This window comes from Protopterus annectens, chromosome 7.part0 (genome assembly GCF_019279795.1).
Source record: "Protopterus annectens isolate FY-2018-M chromosome 7.part0, PAN1.0, whole genome shotgun sequence".
In the NCBI taxonomy this organism is placed as follows: Eukaryota; Metazoa; Chordata; order Ceratodontiformes; family Protopteridae; genus Protopterus; species Protopterus annectens.
This window is the reverse complement of record NC_056739.1, coordinates 483,154,360-483,177,261: the sequence shown is the minus strand read 5'-3', so window position 1 is coordinate 483,177,261 and position 22,902 is coordinate 483,154,360. Positions and strand designations below refer to the sequence as shown.

Genomic DNA, 22,902 nt, shown 5'->3' with positions numbered 1-22,902 from the left:
TCCAGTTTATTGATTTTAGTGAGTTAGAGAAGGTATTGGGATTAAAGTTTTTTAGGGAGTGAGTGGAGATATAGCTATGAGACATTTGTAAGGGGGAAGGAAGGCGGAGAGCAAATGTGGGAAGATGATCACTGAGGGAGTCGGGAAGTGTGCCACTATTGGAGAAATAATGAGGGTGAGAAACAAAGCCCCAGTCTAGGATACTATCACTGGAGAGGTCTTTAGAGGGTCTAGTTGTAGAATTGATCAGCTGAAAGAAATTATAAAGGTTAATATTTTAGGGAGTTGGTGGGGGACTGAATGGAAGACCAATTAATGCTCATGTCACCCAGAATTATTGTTTCATTACTAATGTTGGTGGAAAACCAAGAGAGAATATCTTTGAGTACAGAGATATTGTCTCCAGGTGGAATGTATAGGGAGGCTATAAATGTGTTTATTTACTTGAAGTAGAGCCAAAATTAATTTGGCGTTGTTGAATTGGGGAATAGGTTTAGAGTAAGGGGTAAGTGATGGGGAGGATGAGTATAACAGAGCTACTCCTCCACCTTTTTGTGGATTCTATCTTTTCTGATGATAGAGCGGCTGGAGGATATTATTTCTGAGTCCTTTATATAAGGTTTTAACCAAGTTTCAAAAATAGACAGGATATATGTTTGATTGTGGAGAAGCCAGGCATGGAGGTTGGGGATTTTGCTGGCTATAATTTGAGCATTTTGGGAGATGAATAGGATGGATTTGGATGCTGTGGAGGGGGTAAGGGTGCCTGGGTTTGGCTGTATGTCGTCAAAGAGAAGGATGGTAACTAGCTGGTGAATTAGGCCGAAGAGGTGCTTGGACTGTTTATTATCAGAGTTGAGTGTCATGAGATTTGTGGGGGTACGGCTGGGTACTGAGGGAGCAGGGTGCTTATAGGGAGAAGCAAGTTTGTAGGGAAAAAGATTATTGATGGGGAATAGATAGGGGGATCTTAGGATTGATGAGTATGAGGGTAGTGTGGGAAGTGGATTGGTGATATGAAAAGAGTGAATGGTTGAAGGCAAGGGGCTGGATGAGAGAGTAGATATAGGATAAGGTGAGAAGGAATATTTGAGCAGAGAAGAAAGTAGGTTTTGAAAGCACAGTGAAATCTGAAACAGTGTGAGGGTGCATATGATATTGAATAGATAGGGAATGTTAGGCAGAGTACTGTGGGAGAGGTGAGCAGTGATAGATAGGGGTGGGTTGCAAGAAATCATTATGGGTTGGTGATGGAATGAGTGTATTGGATAGTTAGGGAGTGGATGTGGTTATCTGAGTATAAGTTTAGAGCAGGGGTGGGCAAACTTTTTGATTCGTGGGCCACATTGAGTTCTAACATTTGACAAAGGGGCCGGAACAGGAGCAGATAGATGGCATGCTTTGAAAACATCACCTCATTGGGGGAAAAATACACATTTTGGGATATGGAGAAAACATGTGCTTTAATTTCCAATGAAAATGAAGAAAAGCTTTACAATAAAATCTCTGACTTCGAAATGAGTCTTTAAACACTGAAAATCAAATAAAAGACCATTTTATTTTAAAGCACTGAAAGTTCTGTTATCCTTCAGGATATCACCATCACTCTCCTCCTGACTGTCTTTTTTTTCAAAAACGGTAGGAGATGCAGATGTAGTTGTCCTGTTCCTTTTATTCAATTTGTTTCCCCGGTGCCAAAAGTCAACAACGACCAGTGCAAGGACGAAACAGTTGCAGCAAGTCAGTCTGTGAAGCGTTATATTTGATCTGCGCGCACTGTTTATTTTAACAACGTGCGTATCACGAGACACACACATTTTAATGGGAGCAGTGTTGTTGGTCTCCTTTTTTAGCCAGCGCATCAAAGTCTGGAGTTAGTTTTTTGTGGCGATTCTCAGGATGGATCTGAGGTGTAGGTCTGTTAACTTGGATCTGTGGCTGGCTTTGTTGATGTTCATGACGCTGAAGGTCTGTTCACACACGAAGGTAGAGCCGAACAAAGCCAACATCATCTGCGCTTTTCACCTTAGATTTGGAAACGCGGCATCATTGAGTGAAGCATAGAAGTCATTTAGTTTCAGAGAGCTGAACTTCTCTTTTAAGGCAGGGTCGGACTGAAGGTCGATCAGATCGAGCTGAAGCTCCTCTGGAGCTGTTTCGGGGTCTTGTGACAGAGGAAAGGCCACCAACTGAAGTGACTTGTCAATTTTGTCGAAATCCAAAAACTGACGGCAGAATTCTCCATGCAGTGCATCCAGTGACTCACTGTATTTCTTTACTTTTGCTCCGGCCTCTTTCAGCGTGGCTAGTCTAGGAAAATGAGTGAATGACTTGTTCAAAATCTGCCTGGAGAATAAAGCCAGCTTGGATTTGAAGGCTTTCACGTTTGTGTACATGTCATGCACAAACTGCTCCTTCCCCTGCAGTTTCACGTTGAGCTCATTCAAGTGCGAAAATACGTCTGTAGCAAACGCAAAGTCAGACATCCAGCTCTTGTTGCTCAGCTCAGGAAATTCATCAGTCTTCCCCTGCCGCTCCAAAAACACGCCAATCTCCTCTTTGAGCTCCCACACTCGTTGAAACACTTTGCCCAAACTCAACCAGCGGACACGGGAGTGATAAAGCAGGTCCTGGTGATCCGCATCAGTTTCCTCCAGGAACGCAATGAACTGAGTGCTGAAGTCCCCGTGCACGTATGAAGCTGTAACACCGATTTACATAGAGATTCCTGGTGGATGATGCAGTGGAGGAAAATGACATCCTGGTCAGGGTTTTCATCTTTCACTTTATTCTGGATTCTCCTCAGCAGGCCAATGTTTTTTCCCGTTAAATTCGGAGATCCATCTGTGGTGACGTTAACAAGCTTACTCCAGGGAAGCTTCATGTTTTCGATGGCAGCAGACACCCGTTCAAACAAGTCCTCTCCCCGTGTTTGTCCTTTCAGAGACTCCATTGTCAAAAACCCCTCCGTTATTTCAAAAGTTTCGTTGATTCCTCGGATAAAAATGAGGAGCTGAGCGTCTTTGACATCGTTGCTTTCATCCAGTGCTAAAGAATAAAAAGTGAATGACTTCGCCTTTTTGTTTAATCTGCTGGTGATATCTTCATCTATTAGTTCCACACGGCGAGTCACTGTCCGCTGTGATAAACTGATTTTCTCAAATTTGTCTTTGGTCTCCGGGCACAAAATACCTGCTGTCTCTACCATACATTCTTTTAAAAACTCGCCCTCAGACAGTGGTTTGCTGGCCTTTGCTATTTTGAATGAAAGCATAAAACTGGCCTTGGTACTTGACTCTTGAATGGCAGTTTGACGGTGAAAAAAACTTTGCTGAGCCTTCAAATTAGCTGCCACCTTCTCAGCAGCAGCTTCCCATTCTTTTGTTGAGAGCTTGCTAGCATAATTAGCGTGCTTTGTGGCAAAGTGACGGCTAATATTATACTCTTTAAAAACCGCCACAGTTTCTTGGCATATCAGGCAAACAGCAGATGATCGGTGTTCAGTGAAAAAATATTTAGTTGTCCACTCCTTATTGAACACTCGACATTCTCTGTCCACTTTCCTTTTCTTGGGTCCGCTCATCTTCATAGAGGAGCGGTGGGTCAATGGGTAAAGTGCAAACGTGGAGTAATAGGCCTACGCTTCACCTCAACAAAGCCAATATATCTAGAGTGCGCCATCTAGTGAGGAAACATCAGAATTGCAGGGGAAATAAAACATTAACAAGGTTAATTTATTAAATTTTTTCAAGTTTGGCGGGCCGAATCAAAACGTTTAACGGGCCGCATGTGGCCCCCCGGGCCGTAGTTTGCCCATGCCTGGTTTAGAGGTACTGGGGTCTGGTGGGAATTGGGGGGGCAGGGTAGGGGAGTGACCCCATAGGGCGAACAGAGCTGGTACAGCCAAGGAGAAGAGGTTGCCTACCACGAAGAATCAGTAAAATTGAGAACAGGCAGCGAGCATGCGAGCCAGTTCAGGTAAGGGTGTACTGGGATGCAGCTATGGACTTATTTTAGAACTATGAGCCAAACATTGTGAGAAATCACTGAAAAAGTTTTAGTTTTTATCATGGACTGGTGCTACTTGGAGATATGGTTAATAACAAGGAAGGGTAACACTGCCAACCTAGTGACAGACAGTAATTGCAACTGGGATAAGTAGATGAGGAGAAAAAGTGGGAGCTATAAGGGGTATATATGTACATATATATATACACATATACATACATGCAGTCACCTTCTGGGGATGGGAAAAGCAAGTGTGTTGCATATGTACATGTGACAGCAACAAGCTGAACTATGTTACTATCCAAATTATTCTTTCATCTTTATGCAAATCTAACACCAGAGGGGTACAAAGACTTTTTTCTTTTTCGGGAGGGCTACAGAGAAAGGCAGTAATCTAAGATGAGACTTAACTGCCCTCACAAGCTTTTTCCTCTCAGTTCATGGTTGACTACGGTTTTTGTCAGCTTTGAATATTAACCTTTAGAGAACTCATTTCTTCCTTGGAAGAAGACAAATCAGTTTTTCATTAAACATGATTTTTTTTATTCAAACCATCATTAGAGCAAAAGCTGTGGGGATAAAAGCTCTACAGTACACTCAACAGCATTTACAGTCCCATAGCTTTTGGGGGCCTAGTGTCCCCAAATCCCAAGGCTAAATTAAAATTTCTACCCATTTGTTACAATACAGTATTAGTTATGTGTTGAAAAGATATAGGAAATATTGATAAGTAAGGTAAAGTGTGTGATTTGAACAGTATGGGGAGGCAAGTAAGGGAGAAAAATGAGGAGGCACTAGGGTGCCAGGAGGTCCAGTAAACAGCAGAGTGGCCAGTGCCATGAAAACCTTTGCCTAGTGTTCCATATTATTTAAAGCCACCCCTGCAATCACAGTATATGGCATAGGGATGTGGCTATCACAGTTAAGGACTTTTTATTTTATTTTATTTTTTTACAAGGAGGGGTTCAAATTACTTGTCAGGAAATGGGAGAATGCAAAGGTGACAATCCAGTTTCTAAAACATTTATGCAATCACTGTTGCTTTAATGAAATTCAGACCTTAAGAACTTACTCAACAAGGAACTCTTTAGCAGTTAATCTAAACTCCTTAAAGCAGTTTCTAGCATTTTCCAAAACTTTAAAAAGCTCTTTGTACAACTCTTAAAATGCACTGAATAGTTTTAGCTAAAATTCTACATATAAGTAGTAGTAACAATTTAACTAGCCTTACTGTTACCTTACTGATGCCACCGTACCATTTAAAGTCTTCACTTTATACCTTCTGCATCCATGCCAGCAAATTGTTGGGTTCCTCTTCCAGCTTGTTAGGATGCATCAATTGCTGGCAGCATTCTGCCTATGATAAACTGGTCTCTGAAATATACACTATTCTTAAAACTATTTTCTTGCATAATTTATTTCACTATTGCTTTTTAATGCAGCCTTCTCCTGTTGCCATTACTAGAACTTGTACAATGTAGGTGAAATGCCATTTTAGCTATTTTACTAGGCTACTTTTGGCAAATTTATTTTTATTTTGATCTTTCCTCTTGCCTAAAGCTCTCCTTTTCTTAGTTCATAGTTAGGTGCTCATTATTTTAGTTGGTTAGCTCTACGGTTGTACACGTATACCAGGCAGTATTTTTTAGAATAGAGCAATGCAAGTATGCCTCTACTGAACTTTAGTTCAGAGCAAACAGAAAATCCCAGTTTCAGTTCACTACAGTTTTTTTTTTGAGACTTAGAATTTAAACAGAGTTAAAAGACATATTTGAAAAGTTTTAACCAGAACTTAATTTGTGATATTAAGGCATTAACTTGTAGTGCAGACTGAGCTGGAAGCAGATATTTTTATTACACTGTATTACCAGAGATGCTCCTGTAAGTGCTGTTAGACATGTATGTGTTGTAATCAAAGGTTTCCTCGTTCACCTTCTCTTTACACACTGCTGACATGTTTTCTACTTAATATTTTAATCTTTCATATAAGATGCTTCTTATGGCTCTACTAGTGAGGTCTTTAATACTCTCTGAAGAGGTTACTTTAGGTCTCAACTCTCCCTCATTTACCCACTGCTTAATGCACATTTACTCTGGATCACTTACCACTTCTGCTTCCTTTGCTGCTTTGGATTTGGGCTTTTGCAACTTCTACTAAAGAATTACAGCTTCTCAGTGATTTTCTCCTACTATACAAGACTTACGCCAAAAATGTGCACTTATAAACAAATTGTCTCTGCAGTAATACATTTCAAGATTACTTTCTAAACTGTATGCCCAACTTAAATTTTTATTACTACAAAGTTTTGGTGCCCGTTTTGTACATATAAACCGTGCTATAATATAATTACTGCTTTAGATATAAAGCAAATGGCGAGGTTACTCCCCATCTACGATTCCCTCTACATACACCTATGCAACCAGTTTTTGCTTCAGGTCAGTCTAATGGCTATTAGTATCTTTCAGCCTCAATAGGTTTTGCTGATCAGGAATATGGACATTTTACCCCTCTTTTTTAGAGAGACTTTCCCTAAATTCCACTCTTCACGAAAACCTAACCATGTTTTCTTCCCACAAATTCCATTTACTTTTATGTAATTTGCTCCTTCCTTTTATAAAGATCCCACATACAGTTCTTTTTTTCTCCTTTGCAATATTCAACACTTCAGTTACTGTTTATATTTTAATTTCCATTTTCTAGTAATTACTTTTTGCCAGCAAACAGCATTAAACTTGGCAAAGCCTTATGTCTACACAATTTAGATCTATATCCCAGTTCAGAAGTATCATCCCTTCATTACAATCATTTGGCTCCACCATTTCTGACAAAGTTCTCTGTAAGGAATGTTTAAAATCTAAACTTCTTAATTTCCCCAAAACATGTTCCTACTTCCTTCCTTCCCAATACATATCCAACATTTGCTGTCTACATGAAAAAAATTCTCCCAAGTCTGACAGGTGTATATAAATAAACACTTCCAAACAGAAATCTTAAATTTCTGGACTTTACTTTATATTTGGAAGCCATAAAGATGTCCTCCCACTGGTCGCTTTGTACATTGCCTTTTCATTCTCTTCCCAATATTTTCTAACAGCTTCTCAATGATTTCTGTAGTTGTCATGCATTATTGATGTGCAATACTAATTATCCATTCAATAGTGGCTCCTGTTTTAGGCTCAACTAAAAACTCAAGGCTAGTCTTTCACTTAACAGAATATAGGCAAAGAGAAAGGGATGGAGGAGTGTTATCAGTCCCTGTTACGGAAGGCAGTCTCTAACCTGCAGTCCAAACGTCTTGGTCTCTTCTAATCTACCATCTTTCCCTCCACAGGTTTTTTTTTTTTTTTGCCAATACTTTGGTTTCTTTTCCAATTTTCTCCTGTAAATTCCAACTCCCCTTGCCTATTTTCTATACCCCTACTTGCAGTCACCCCTACTTATAAAATCTCCATCCTCCATTCCCCTTGTTGGCTTGGTTCTTGGTATCTTTTCTACTACTTTATAAATGTAATTTTCTGCGTGTTGTTATTCTCCTTAAGGAGCTAATTCCAGAATCCTGCTCTAATTTGTCAAACTCCCCCAAACACTGTTAAATCATCACCTTACACTTTCATTTATAACCATCTACTTGCTTTATGTATAGGTGCATTAACTGCACAACTCTAAAGTATCCATTCAAATCAGAATAAGTCTGTTTAGGGTTACCTATCAGGAGACTCCGCTTACCCATCTCTTACCCTCTTCACCTCCCACATAAAATCCTTCAGTTCTTCACCACCTACATCTTCTCCTCTGGTTGAAGGAACATGCCAGCCTCTATAAAAAGTTAAACAGACTAAAGCATTTTCACTGTTTTTATATTAACATCCATAGTGAAGAGTTGCCAGTTTCTTGATTTTCATATTGTTTTTTAGTCACTTCCCACATATCCGGAACTGCTACGACAAATTTTTTTTTTTAATCCAAATACTTCATTTATCATGTCGCCATAAACATAAGTATTAATGAACAAATTCATGGGAGAGTATGTAGTTTACCACTAAACTCCATTAAATTTTCATCCTGAAAAGACTTCAAACTGATCAAAATGTTTCAAGTCAAAATGCCCATTTCTAGACTTAAATAAAAATCATCATCTTGCAAGCAAAGTAAACTTTTTTTTTTTTTTTTTTTTTTTTTTTTTTTTTTTTTTTTTTTGAGTACCATACCAATTACATCCTTGAATTTCTGAGTCACTTGTTTTCTTTGTCCATGATAGCAAAGTATGGGGAGAAACAAGACACCCCCCCCCCCACCAGGTTTATCTGTTCAAATACAGCTTTGTCGAAGAAGAAACCACACACCTTAACTCTTGCCTCTGACTTTATCCTCCTAATTAACCCTATTTACTGCATCAGGGAATGCTAATGCTAGCACTGATATACTCAAAATCCCAGGTGACTATCCAATGCTTTCGCTGTATCAAGACCCACCAAAAATAAGAAGTTATGTACTCACCATAACGTTCCATCTAAGTAGGTATCTTCATTTGTCTGCAACCTGTGGGATACGGATCCGATCTCGGATCCGAACCGGCAACTTCTAACATAGCATAGATCCGAGCTCCTAGCTCCTCCCCCTTACCCATAATCCCCTGCCTGCCCTAACTGACCTCAGATCAAGTTTGCCCCATAGCACAGCAGATAACAGGTGTCCCAATGGGAACATATGCTAATAACACAAGAGCGATCCAATCGGTCAGGGGGAAGGAGGGGGGGATGGTTGCAGACAAATGAAGATACCTACTCAGATGGAACGTTATGGTGAGTACATAACTTCTTAATCTGAAGTAGGAACTTCATTTGTCTGCAACCTGTGGGACAGAGTCCCCAGCTACCCAAGTCTTGGGTGGCCTTCATGGAAGGATATTCCGGAGCACCGCAGAGCCAAAGGACGCTCTACCTTGGGAAACATCTATTTTATAATGGTTGATAAAGGTGTGAACTGAAGCCCAAGTGGCTGCGGAACAAATGTCATCCAGTGGAACCCTAGCCTGAAAGGCTGCAGAAGTGGCAACAGCCCTAGTAGAATGAGCACGGACTCCTTGAGGTGCAGGCCTTCCCGAACTCTGATATGCTAACAGAATACAACTCGAGATCCATCTAGAGAGAGAAACCTTAGAGACTGATTTTCCGAAATTACTTTTGGCAAAGGAGATAAACAACTGATCGGATTGCCTATGACCAGCCGTTCTGTGGATATAAAAACATAATTGTCTGTGTACGTCCAAGGAATGAAGCTTGTACTCTCCTTTGTTATGAAAGTTGTGGAAAAACACTGGGAGATTGATGGATTGATTAATGTTCGCTTCTGAAGATACCTTTGGTAGAAAGGATGGGTTGATTCTGAGGTAAACCCTATCCGGGTGAAAAACCAAATATGGTGGTTTGACGCAAAGGGCTTGCAATTCCGATACCCTTTTGGCTGAAGTTATGGCCACCAAAAAGGCGGTCTTCCAAGAGAGAAATTTGAGATCAACCGTGGCAGCCAGTTCGAATGGGGGACCAGTCAAGGCCTGCAAGACTAAAGATAAATCCCATGGAGGTACCACCTCTAATTGGAGGCCTAAGGAGGAAGGTACCCTTGAGGAAGGTCTTACACAGTTTGGAAGTGATGAGGGCCAGACTCTTGCCCCACGTGACAGTATGAGATTGCTGCCAGTTGTACCTTGACTGTGGAAGAACTAGCCCCCTGGTGAAAGAGAGAGGTTAGAAAATCTAGAACCGACGATATCGGGGCTGTAAACGGGTCTAAACGACGGTGTTTTGCCCAAATGGTGAAGCGTTTCCACTTACTCCGATAAACCTTCCTGGTGGAAGGCTTGTGAGCTGCTACAAGAATGGCTTTAACCGGTGATGAGATCCCGGGAGTCCTTATGAGGAGTGGAACTGGAGCAACCAAGCCGTCAGCTTGAGGTTGACCAGGTTCGGAGTTGGAAGACCGAGAGGATGAGAGATGAGATCCGGAATGGAATCCAGAATGCATGGTGGATACACTAGGTGAGACCATAGGTAAGGGAACCACGTCTGACGAGGCCAGAATGGGGCAATGAGGATCATTCTGCTCCCCAGCTGCCTGGCTTTCTGTAACAATTTCAACATCAGGGGTAGAGGAGGGTAAGCATAAAGCAGACCAGGAGGCTAAGCATGAACTAGAGAGTCTCTCGGGGACTTCCCCGGAGGGGGGATCAGAGCGAAGTAATTGTTGCATTTGATGTTTGAAGGAGAGGCAAAAAGATCGCAACAAGGTCGCCCCCATCGGGCAAATACTTTCTCTGCCACTCGGTGGTTGAGAGACCACTCGTAAGGAGTCAGGATAGTACGACTGAGCCTGTCCGCTAAAATGTTGGACCGTCCCGGAATGTGCATAGCTATGAGAAAGCGGTTGGTGGAAATCGCCCATTCCCACACTCTCATGGCCTCGCAGCAAAGGGGGTAAGACCTGGTTCCCCCCTGTTTGTTGATGTACCAGACTACCGACATGTTGTCTGTCTGTATCGCAATTGTCCCTACCGGAAGAGAGTTGTGTAGTGCTTGCAACGTCAAAAGCACCGCTCTCATCTCTAGGATGTTGATATGCAAAGAGGTCTCTACGTCGTTCCAAGTGCCTTGGACTGTTCTGCCTGAAAAATGCCCCCCCCCCCACCCCAGGCGAGAAGCGTCCGTGGTCACTGTGTCGACTGGTGGAGGTAGTGAGAAGGGACGGCCCATGTGCAGGTTGGGAGACTGGAGCCACCACAGGAGCGATTTTCTGCAAACCTTGCTTAAGGAAACGGGGTGAGACAGAGGGTTGCAAGACAGGGACCATTATACCTGAAGGGTCCACTGTAGAACCCTCATGTTCAACCGGGCCAATGGTAGCAGAGGGATTGCAACCGCCATAGATCCTAGGGCCCTCAGAATCAATTCCGCCGAAGGAGTTTGCAGATGAAGAATGGCCTGCACGTGTAACATCAGGTTCCGAAGTCGATCTGGAGTCAAGAACGCAAGCATCTGTCTGGAATCCAGTCTTGCCCCTATAAAATCTAGTATCTGTGTGGGGATGAAAGATGATTTGGTCATGTTGATGGTTAATCCCAATAGTGGAGCCAGACCGAGAAAATAGTCCCTGCCTGAGCAAAGTAGATGCCTTGTTGGGGCAGTGAGGAGCCAGTCGTCCAGGTATGGAAAGACCTGAATTCCCTGGAGTCTCAGGTGGGCCGCTACTACCGCTAGGACCTTGGTGAACACCCTGGGGGCTGAGGTGAGACCGAAGGGGAGGACCCTGAATTGAAAGTGACTGGCTCCCAGCCGGAAGCGGAGGAACCTCCTGGAATGCCTGTCCACTAGAACGTGATAGTACGCATCCTTGAGGTCTATAGAGCACATCCAATTGCCCTCCCGCAATAAGGGAAGGACGGATTGCAACGTGACCATTCGGAACTTTTGCTTGGGTACCACCAGGTTTAGGAAAGAGAGGTCGAGAATGGACCTCAAGTCCCCCGTCTTTTTTGGCACCAGAAAGAACCTAGAGTAAAACCCTGATCCGACTTGATCTGGGGGGACGGGCTGGATGGCTCTTTTTTGTAGAAGCTGCTGGATTTCTGCAGCGGCCGCCTTCTTTTGACTGGGTGGGACGTCGGGAAGGCTTCTGATTCTGGGGTTGGCTATGAAGGGAATTAGGTAACCTCTGGATATAATGCGAAGCACCCAGCGATCTGTTGTTATGGACTCCCATTTTGCCAGGTGCTTCGAAAAATGCCCCCGACTGTCTCCAGAGTGGAGCAGTCTGGAAACCCCTCAGGGGTTCTGCTTGGGCCTCTCAGAGAAAGGTTCTCTGGACCCAAAATTCCTCAGACCCCCTCTGCCTCTGGGGCGGCGTCCTCCCTGTCCTCCTCTGCCACGAGAGGACTGGTTGTCCTGAGCAGACTGAGATTGATGCGATTTTCGGAACCACATCTTCTTCTGACCCTTTTGGTTCTTGGAAAAGGACCTCTGGGGCACGGAGAAGCGGACACCGACGGCAGACAAGGTCTTCCCGTCTTTCTCGCTCTGGACAAGAGTGTCGCGAACGGTTTTGCCGAACACTGCAGAACCATCAAAAGGGGCATTCGCGAATGACACCTTAAAGGGTTCCGAGAAGTCACAGTGATGGAGCCAGGCCAGTCTCCTCATGACAAGCCCAACTCCGCCCGCTCTAGCGGCTCCCTCTGTAGCATGAGACAATAGCCGCACAGAGGTATTAGAGATAGAGCGGAGGGTGGCCATCCGGGAAGAGTACAAATCCTTGTCTCCCTCCGACATGGACCCCGGGGGGGAAGCAGCGTATTCCTTAATTAGGTCCCGCTGCATCCTAATAACGTGTGCCATATAGTTCAAGGCCCTCATAGAGAAGGTCGCTGAACTGAAGGCCCGCTTCCCAAGACGGTCCATCGCGCGGGACTCCTTGCTCGGAGGATGAACCGTGGGGCTCTCTTGAGCCAACTCTCTCTTAGTGGCTGCAGCCACCAACATGGCATCCACAGGTGGACATCTGCTCCAATGTGATCTCTCTGAAGGGGGGCTCAAAATTTTGTCTGTGCGCTTGGGGATCGGCTCTATGGTGTCCGGTTCCTTCCAAGCCCTAGAGGATATGAGATCCACCAGGGGGTCGGGTGGAGGGGACACCAAAGAGGTAGATGGTCCTGCCTCGAACGCCTCAAGGAATACGGACTCGTCAGAGGAAGCCTTGGGGGCAGACCACCCACCTCTGATTTTGAGCATTTCCATGATGTCTCCAAAGGAGACATCCTCAGGGGATGATCTCGGGGAGCCTTCCCCTTCATCCAAGTCCGTATCTTCTGTGAGACTCTCAGGGGAGTCTATGTGCCTCCTTTTGCACTTTGCCTTGTGGGGAATCTCCTCGGGGGGGGGGGGCTGTCCGAGGAGTCCTCATGGGCTGTAACCTGTTCCACTGGAACTCCTAAAGGCACTGAGGCAGGCTGCCCAGAGGTCTGGATGAGGGGAGCCAGGATCAGATGAGAAGGAGTGCAGGAGGGAGCCAAAGACAGGACCGGAGGCCTGGAAGCACTTGACAGTGCCCTCTCCACCGCAGCGAAAGCAGAGGGGGAACCGCTCTCAGAAGGATCCGAGATCCGGCTCCAACTCTGATCCGAAGCGGGGATCGGACCCGGCGCCGAGAACGTCGGATCCGAAGGACCAGTGTGCTCCGACCGGGACGGAGCCGAAAGCACACCGAATCCCTCGGATCCGAAGCTCGGCCCACGGCTCCTAGAGGTCGGATTCGACAGACTCGAGGGAATAGTCGGAGCCGATGTGCCCAGCACGGTCGGCTCCGACCTACCCCCGGATCCAACGTGGCTTGGCTCCGAGCCCAGAATGTGGGTCGGAAAAGGAGCTATAGGAGCGAAAAAAGGGGTCGAGCTCCCCCCCCAGGGGGGGGGGGGGAGGCAAGAGCACTCCCATCTGCATCTGGGCCTGGATGAATCTCATCATCCGGTCCATATCCGCATCAGACATGCTAAAAGTGGACCTCGACGAGGCCACCGAGGCAGACCTGGAGTGTCGCCTCGATGACCTCGACGGGGACCGGATCACCTCCTCCTCGGGACCCGGGGAGAAACAAGGGGATCGGATCCGAGGAGGAGGAGATCGAGAAGACTTGGACGGGAAAGCCCTCTTGGCGGGCGGGGCCGATGAAGAGTCCTCGGCCCGCCACTTAAGGTGCTTCTCCCGCCGCTTCTCTTTCCTGGCCTCCCTATCCTCCGGAGCCGAAGCAGGAGGTTGAGTCGGAGGAAGGGAGGCAGGGGTGACCGCTACCGGGGGGGGTAGCGGGCACCGGAGGCCGAAGCAGAGTCTGGGGGTAGAAGACCCGCCAGAACTAGCTTCGACCTTCGATCCTTGAGAGCCCTGGGGTTGAACGCCGTGCAAATCGCGCAACCTGATGAGAGGTGTTCAACCCCAAGGCACCTAACGCACCGAGTGTGGCCATCAGCCGGTGAAAGCTTGTGACCACACTCGGTGCATTTCGAAAAAATTGACTTGGGGGCCTCCGACATACTGAAGCAAGCACACTCACTAGGCCCCTAATCCAGTCACACACACACGCTATGACCAGCGGGGGAGGGAGAATTATACTTAAAATAAAACAAGCAAGTTATAAATGTAAAAGGAGAAGGGTAAACCTAACACACACAACCAGTCACTCAGAAGAAAAAATATAAAAACTTTTTTTTCTCACAAGACGCCAAGAGCTCTAAACCTAGCTGTTGCTTGAAGAGCGGCAAACTAGATCTGATGTCAGTTAGGGCAGGCAGGGGATTATGGGTAAAGGGGAGGAGCTAGGAGCTCGGATCTATGGTATGTTAGAAGTTGCCGGCTCGGATCCGTATCCCACAGATTGCTGACAAATGAAGTTCCTACTTCAGATCAGTATTTTCTTACATTCTTCTTTCTTCTGGATCATCACTGTTCTACTAATATTGTCAAAAGTTTGCCTCCCTTCCACAAAGCCACACTGATCTATAATCTATCAATTTTGACAACACCTTTGCCATTATCTTAGCTAGTATAGACACCTTGAATTATGGTTTAAATTTGACATGGATCTATACGAAGCTGGATCTGAAGGGTCTTTACAAGTCTGTCTTTCTCAGGGGATGCTTTGCTCTGGTGAATCTCAGAGTTCCCTCCCATCTCAAAGGAGGATGTCTGGCCAAGTACAGTAGCTTGCTGTCCTTCAGCAACGCCTTGTGGTTCTTATTTCTTTAGGCTGCTTTTTCCTATTAAGGTTAAGCAGTGCTCAAAGGAGTAGACATCATAGGGTTTCCACCAGAAAAGGCACTATAGATGGTCATTTTTCAGCAGAATTTGTCTTCTGGATAAGTGGTACATTTCTTATTTTTTTCCTGGGATGTCATGGACCTCAGTCAAAATTATTTACAAATCGAATTAAACATCAGCAGTGTTTTCAAGAACGAAAAGCTTCATAAAAGGGTTCTTACTGCTCTAGAAGCTGCCTTGAAGGGAATGATAACCAGGGACATATTACAGTGAAAAAGAACTAATAAAGCTACAACCTTACCTAGGCATAATGCATCCATCTCAGGCTAAGGGAGAAGATAATGCTAGAATGTCCAAAAGTTCTCCAAGTCAGAATATGATTGAAAGCCAGACCAAATATATAAAAGCCAATTCCCATGGATAAGGAATTACACTGCAATAGTGATGCCAGTAATGGACAACAGTACCAGACAATTATAAAGAACCAGAATCTTAGCACAGTATAATGAAGAAACAAGCTTAATCTAAGGCTAAATTTAGAAATGGAGATTACAAGAACTGTTGGTGTGATGTTAATAAACTACTGTATAGTACCAGGAGCTCTAGAAACTTTTTGTTTTGTTTGCAATACTGAGAGACCTACCTCCAATTCGGTTCCTCTCTAAAGAACCAGTCTGTGGTAAATTTTGATTAGTTGTTAGGGAAATGCTTTCTGATCGTTCCCAGCCAGGTTCACTTCTACGTAGATCTGGGTTGCTACAAATAAAAAACAAACAAATATGACAATGTAACTAAAGAACAGTGAGTAAAAAAATAAAAAAAACATCTGCAAATAACCAAGTCTGTCTGCAAAAGTCCAGCCCTATGATGCAAAGAAATGGAGCCCTGCCTGCAATGCAGGCAACCAAGGTTTGTCTAGTGGCCCCAGTACTGGAGGATCCAGATGGGTGAGAGAGGAATGAAGGGGCAGATCCTGCTAACCTCTCTTAAGATGTACAAGCTTGGAGGCACTTGTACATATAGCAGCATTTCCTTGGTAGAGTACAAAAAACAGATTGTCATGCTTTCCACGTAGGTGGGTGGGTTTTGGCCTTCCAGTTTATGCCTTTACAGAAGTAAGAAGCAGATCAGTGGTGATACCCATTCTACAGCCTGATTATGTGCTACTACCAAGTGTGTGAAGAGGAAGTAAAAACATAAGAAAACACTGCCCCTATGCATTACTTGCCCAGCTTCTGGCTCCCTGCCCACTCTCCAAGCAAACAATGAGCCATAAGCCCATGCAAGCAGTCAAATAGGACATCCAGGAGGAAGAAAATCTCGTTTTAAACCCCCCCCCCCAACAAAAACATTTTTACTCACCATGGGTACTAAACAGACAATTGAATTCCTCAACTGGCCACTTAAACCACAAATTCCTGCATGTCGGAGCTGGGTAGCTGCACAGACTAGGCTACAATATGCTATTCACTAACCCTTGAGTATTCTGCTATACATCTCTCTTGCCTTTCTTTGGGATATGTATAATTAAAGCCGCATCCTTGGAACAAGATCACCTTGTCATCTGATCAATAGTTGAGAAATACTGCCATGATGTACATGCCAGTGCAAATGGCAACAGGAAGCAATTCCTGGAACCCTGGAGAAATGCTTTCCTGCATGAAAAAACATTTTAACTGAAACGCATTATGCAGTATTTGGCATTTTTTTAGTAAAAAATACCACATGTTGCAAAGTTGCAAAAAAATATAAATAATTATTTCACTCTATAAATATACAAACCAATGGGATTAAAACAAGATCAGCTGTGTAATAATCCAACAAAATGCAGAAGAGTTACATCTACACTGCCTAAGCCTCAGGCCTGGAAAAAAAAAATCAGTGCAAGATATGCTAGAAAGTAACAATCTCTGATGAGCAACTTTCTAGGGTGGAGTGGGAGGAAAGGGACCTAGGACTGACTAAGCGAGCAAGCAATGCATTGGACAAGTAAGCTGAAAGGGTTAACACGATGCTGGAAATGCGCATGGCTTCTGAATATCCATGTCCTCATCCTGCAAGCTTAGTGTTACAAACCATGCAGACCACTGAAGGAAACTTGGAAAACTGAAGTATGAAAAAAATACATTGTTTTTCAATGCCAATGCAAACCGTGCATTCCTCATGCATGGTACACCTTCTCCTGGAGTACTGACAAGGCAGAGCTGATGAGCTGCAAGTAGAAAAAGGTGAGTAGAAAATACCATATGAACTCAACACACAGTAACATAAAAAACAATGACATATTAACAAATATGCATGCGTCTTCAAATAATCTCCACAGACCAAAAGAACACGACCACAAGAAGTACAGCTTTGCTGAAAGGATGAAGATGGTGAGCAAGGTCAAAGTTTGTGTAAGCTGAGAATGGGTTGCAAAACTGAAAAGTGACAAGATGACGGATGAAAACAAGGCAGAGATAGAAGTATGGCAAAGATGAAATAAGAAAAGAACAGACGTAAAAAGAATGTAAATATTGTGCACAAAAAACATATATCAGTAAGGAAATTGTACAACAAAAAGCAGAATAAAGCAAATAAACTTCAAAAAGGTGACTTACAAAATGTCAATTTAGTAGAACAGCCTACTATAGTGTCTTGGCTTATGTTTTGAAAAAACGCAGCACTTTTCAGCAATTTTAATGAAAGCTACAAAATAATTTTGCGGTCCTCATCGAAGGAGGTTTATTTATTTTGCTTAAACATATTCAAAAAATACCTCTTTAAAGACACTTACAAGACCTCAATTTTCTGAAAACCAGATGAAATCATTAACCCATATTCACAGAAAATTTCATGCAACTATCAAGAACTGGAAAAGCCTTCACCCTAAAACACATACAATTCAACCAAAGGCTGGTGATGAGATGGTATATTTAATTTCTTTGGGCCCCCTGATCTTCCAGTGATTAGCAGCCACTATCACACACACAGACCCATCACCCCTGCTTGATATCCAAGGACAATAGCATGGGAGGGAGGAATCAGACTGCAGGTCATCATCCTGCCAGATTCAGACTTCACATGCCACTTTCCACTCTACCCATGATGACCAGTAGCATGGTAAAATGTCTGCTTCATTTAGCCACTATATCACTGCATGCTTCTGTACAACTGATGGAGGTATGTACAGCTACACAAAAAAACCCCACCTTGGTAGACATATGCTCCCTTGTGCTCTGCTGTCTTGCTGCAAGAGGGGAATACCTCTGTGGGCTAACTCTTAAGGGTCTCTACCTATACGAGGACATACAGCCAACATGTTCTGCTAGGAAAGGTAAGTAAGCATTAGCTTCTTGTCCTAACCGTTCCTCAAACCAGCTCCTCCTGAGCCCAGGATATTGCTTAATCCCAGGTCTGGGCCTCAGCTAAGGATTTAGCACTACAAATTCAAGAGCTGGATTAGGAGATGATACATGTATACACACACTTTTTTTGATGCAAGAAATCTTTGTATTATAAGGAAATTTATGCAGGAATAAACTATGCATTCCACTGTGCACTTTTTCAAACTTACATCAGTGGCCAGGCATATAATCGACATACCTTTCAACTGAATAGTTTAATATATTCCACCTTGGCCTATATATGAAGGTTACAGTTCATTAAACCATTCTCTGCATTGGCCATGGCATAGCATTTGCCCACCATCCACATATGCTATGTGCTTCTTAATATTTTCTATCCCTTTAAATGTTACTTAAATCTTTCCTCCATCACAAAACCTAGTTTCATTTTTATCACTCTGCATAGAAGAATCAATACCATCAACACTCTGTTCTCATCAGTTCCAGATGTAAATATTTTCTTTCTGACTTTTTCATCAATAAGGAATAAACAGATTTGTTAACTCATGACTTGTTTGGGAGATACTCCACTTAAAACCATTTGATCATAATTTTATTATTTTGACTATATCTCCATCCTGCTTGCATATGCCGCGGTGGTACAGCAGTAGCGTTGTTACCTCACAGCAAGAGGTTCTCCCCATCGATTCTCGGTTTGGCTTGGGAGTGCCTTCTGTGTGGAGTCTGCATGTCCTCCCCACGGTTGGGTAGCGTTCAAAAGACATGCGTGCGTAAATGGCCATGCCTTCGTTGAAGGTTGGGCCTCGAGCTGGCACCTCGGTGTTTCATAAAAATCTACTGCCAATCATTAGCGGACCGGAGTTCCGCTGTGGCAACCCCTTACCGGGAAAAGCCGAAAGACAAACAACAACAACATCTCCATCCTGCTTGCCTTAATTTGTCTCAAAATGTGTTCCACTCCCTCTACTTTTGGTTCCCCTTTTGTTTTCATTATTCTTGCAATGACCTTTTCACTACTAATGCAGTCAGAGATCAAATTTTTTGAGAGTCCACCCAGCTTAACCTTACTTCTTCAGCAAGTTAACTCTTCTACCATCTCCAAACAGGCTTGGTATACCCGTTATGTATCATTTTAATCTTTCTCATCCCCAGAAAATATGCTCTCATGCCTTTCATCCTCCCTTGCTATAGCAGCAAAGTACAGTTGTGTACACTTACCATAAATGTAGATGTTTGAGTGTATTCACTGTTGCAGTCATTACATTTGGGTAATCTGCTGGCAGGTTGCCCTCAGTCGGCCTGATTAACAGTCTTGGGTCCTGCGTCAGTTGCTGTCCCTTCTTCCATGAAGTCAGGTCGTCAGGGGTATAAAACATGCAGCAGACGCCATGACATCAGTTTTTCTTGCCCCAGATGTCAGCTGCCCCCCAAATGGGAAGCCAAATATTTAAGTAATTAAAAACACAAAAATATACCTCCAAACAAAAGCAAATACACCAAAAAAAGGCTTTTAAGCGTAGTAAAGGAAAGTAGAGGTATAGTAAGAGAAAAACAGGGGGTTGGAGGGAGGGTAACCAGGACTGCAACAGTGAATACACTCGAACATCTACATTTATGGTAAGTGTACAAAACTGTACTATGTTCTTCGTGTTTCACTGTTGCAGTCATTACATCTGGGTATTCCCAAAGCTATGGTTGGGAGGATGGATTTATACAGCATTAGGACCAGCTATAAGGCCCTGGAGGACAGCAGAGGCAAAGCCAGCTCTGGATTTAGAGAAGAAAGGTAAATGGTAATGTTTGGTGAACGTATGAAGTGAGCTCCAGGTAGCAGCTTCTAGAATGTCTCTGGTAGGAACACTTCTGAGAAAGGCTGTAGAAGTAGATACAGCCCTGGTGGAATGAGATCTGATCCCCTGGGGGATAGTTTTACCATGGTGCATATAACAGAAAACAAATACAATGGCTTATCCATTTGGAAATAGCCTGCTTTGAAATAGCCTTTCCCTCTGCCCCTGCAGCAAATGCCACCAGTAGTTGTTCAGATTTTCTTTGAGATTTTGTTCTGTTTAAGTAAAATCTAAGTTGTCTATGTACATCCAATGAATGCCCTTGTTCTGTGGCTTGGGAAAGAAAGTTGGCAAATGAATGGTCTGATTAACAGCCACACTGGATACCACCTTAGGCATGAAGGATGGATTGGTCCTGAGAGACACCCTGTCCGCATGAAAAATAATAAAAGGCTCCACTGCCATAAGAGCCTGTAATTCGGAAATCCTTCTAGCTGAAGTGACTGCTAAAAGGAAAGCTGTTTTCCAGGAGAGAAATTTTAAGTCTGCAGTAGCAGCTGGCTTGAAAGGAGGGAGAGTGAGTTTTTCTAATACAAAATTGAGGTCCCAGGCAGGGGTTGGAGCTCTCCTGGGTGGTCTTAAGTTTTTGGCCCCTCTGAGATGCTGCTTTTAGCACAGGATGAGAGAAGAGGGGAGGGTTCTGTGTTGTAATGAGCTGAAAGGGCTGAGGCACGGATTTTTATGGAAGAAAAGGACAGGCCCTTGTGAAGCATCTCAGTTAAGTATTGTAAAATCTGAGGAATACTTGGCACTGTTGAGCTTATCCCTTGTGATTGATTCCAGGCACAGAATCTTTTCCATTTGTCAGCATAAGATTTTCTAGTACTAGGCCTTCTTGCCTCCACAATGACATCCATCACAGGTTTGCTGAGGGATGCTAAGGGTAAATTTAGGTGATCAGCCACACTACAAGATTTAAAGTTTGGAGCAGAGTGTTTAGAATTTGGTTGTTCTGCTGAGACAGTAAGTAAGGTGTCTGAGGCAGGTGCCACAGTGGAAGGTGTGACACATTGTGCAGGAGTGGGTACCAGTGTTGGCTAGGCCAGTCTGGAGCAATCAAAATCATTTTTGGTTTGTCCTGTTTGACTTTTAGTAGAACTTTGGAGAGCAGAGGCAGAGGGGTAAAGGTATAGCCTGATAGGTTTTTCCAGCTGAATGATAGAGCATCTAATTTCCAGGCTTTTTTGTGATGAGTTCTTGTGCAGAATTTGTCCAACTGATAGTTCTGGGGTGAGGCAAAAAGATCTATGTCTGGACTACCCCATTTGCGTGTCAACATGTTGAAAATCCGTGGTTCCAGTTTCCATTCGTATGGGTCCATGAGATTTCTGCTTAGTTCTTCTGCCAGAGTATTCAGCTTTCCTGGCAGGAATTGAGCTTGTAGTTGAATTTGATAGGTCAAAGCAGTGTTCCACAATGCCATGGCTAGTCTGCAAAGGGGGTAGGAGTGTGTACCCCCTGCTTGTTTATGTACCACATAACTGTGGTGTTGTCTGTCTCTTAATTGTCCTGGATGAAGATAGTCCTTGAAGGCTGTCAGTGCATTCTGTACAGCTAGCATCTCTTTTTGATTGATATGAAGGTGCATTTGATTTGGGCTCCATCTGCCCTGAATGCACTTCCCTGCCAGATGAGCCCCCCAAGCATAGTATGATGTGTCTGTAGTTAGGGTTTGGGCAGCAGGGGATGGAGTGAATGGCAGTCCCTTGTTTTGGTGGCAGGCCTCTGCCCACCATAGGAACTCTAGTTGCAGGCAAGGTAATGACAGGAATCATTGTTTCTAGGCTGTGACAATGTTGACTCCATAAACTCTAAGTACCACTGAAATTTCCTCATATGCAGTCTTGCATATGGAATTAGAAGAATGCAGGAGGCCATGAACCCGAAGGCTTGCAGAATTTGTCTTGCAGATAGCAGGGTTTTTGTGGCCACCTGTCTGAAGTACGTCACCAAATGAATTTGCTTTTCTGGCGTAAGGTAAGCCATCTGGGCAGTTGTATTCAAGCTTGCACCCAGGAATGTAATTTTTTGAGAGGGTACCAGTTGTGATTTATTTTCGTTTATGGTGTACCCTAGATAAGTTAGAACCTTTTTTTTTTTTACAAACTCCAGATGTTTTTGAAGAATGTCCCTGCTTTCTGCCTGAATTAGACAATCGTCCAGGTATGGATATATTTGAATATTTCTTTGCCTGCAAAAATGCAATTACTGGAGCCAGGCACTTTGTAAAGACCCTGGGCGCAGTAGATAAGCCAAAGGGCAGTGCAGAGAACTGGTAAAGCAAATAGCCTGCTTTGAAGCGGAGGTATCTTCTGCAAGATTCCCTGATTGGGATATGCAGGTAAGCCTCTTTTAAATCTAGAGTTACCAACCAGGCATCTATGTCTAGCATGGGAAGTAACTGTTGAAGAATCAGCATCTTGAATTTTGGAATGTCCAGAAATGTGTTTAGAGTAGATAAGTCCTGAATTGGACGCCATGATTTGTCTTTTATGGGTACCAGGAAAAGTCTTTAATAGAAACCTTGTCCCTTTTCCTCTTCTGGAACTGGTTGAATAGCTCCCATGTTCATGAGAGACAGTACTTGTTTCTGGGCCTCTGCCCACTGATTTGGGGGCAGGTCTGGCCATCCGTTTGGGATTGGCAACATGTGGAAATGAAATCTGTATCCCTGGGATACTATATTTACAACCCATTTGTCCTGGGTTATAAGTTGCCAGTTTCTGAAATGAAGTGCCAGTTTCCCCCCCCAAAGGGACGGCTGAAAGGTAAGTGCTTGGTAAGTATAGAGGGAAGTCACTGAGACTGCTTACCATAGGGAGGTGCCTTGTTGTTTCCAGATTTGGAGGAGGCACCCCATTGTTTTGTTCTAAAAGTCCCGTGTGACAAACCTGGAG

The 22,902-nt window shown here is 43.9% G+C and overlaps 1 protein-coding gene across 1 annotated transcript in view; it reads right to left on the bottom strand.

Annotated features, from left to right (window-relative positions):
* The window catches only part of MINK1 (misshapen like kinase 1), a 1,658,622-nt gene that overhangs the window by 484,292 nt on the left and 1,151,428 nt on the right, over positions 1 to 22,902 (bottom strand). The window contains exon 21 of the mRNA XM_044077078.1: positions 15,452 to 15,564. Coding sequence (XP_043933013.1) covers positions 15,452 to 15,564 — 113 coding nt within the window. The remainder of the gene's footprint in view (positions 1 to 15,451; positions 15,565 to 22,902) is intronic.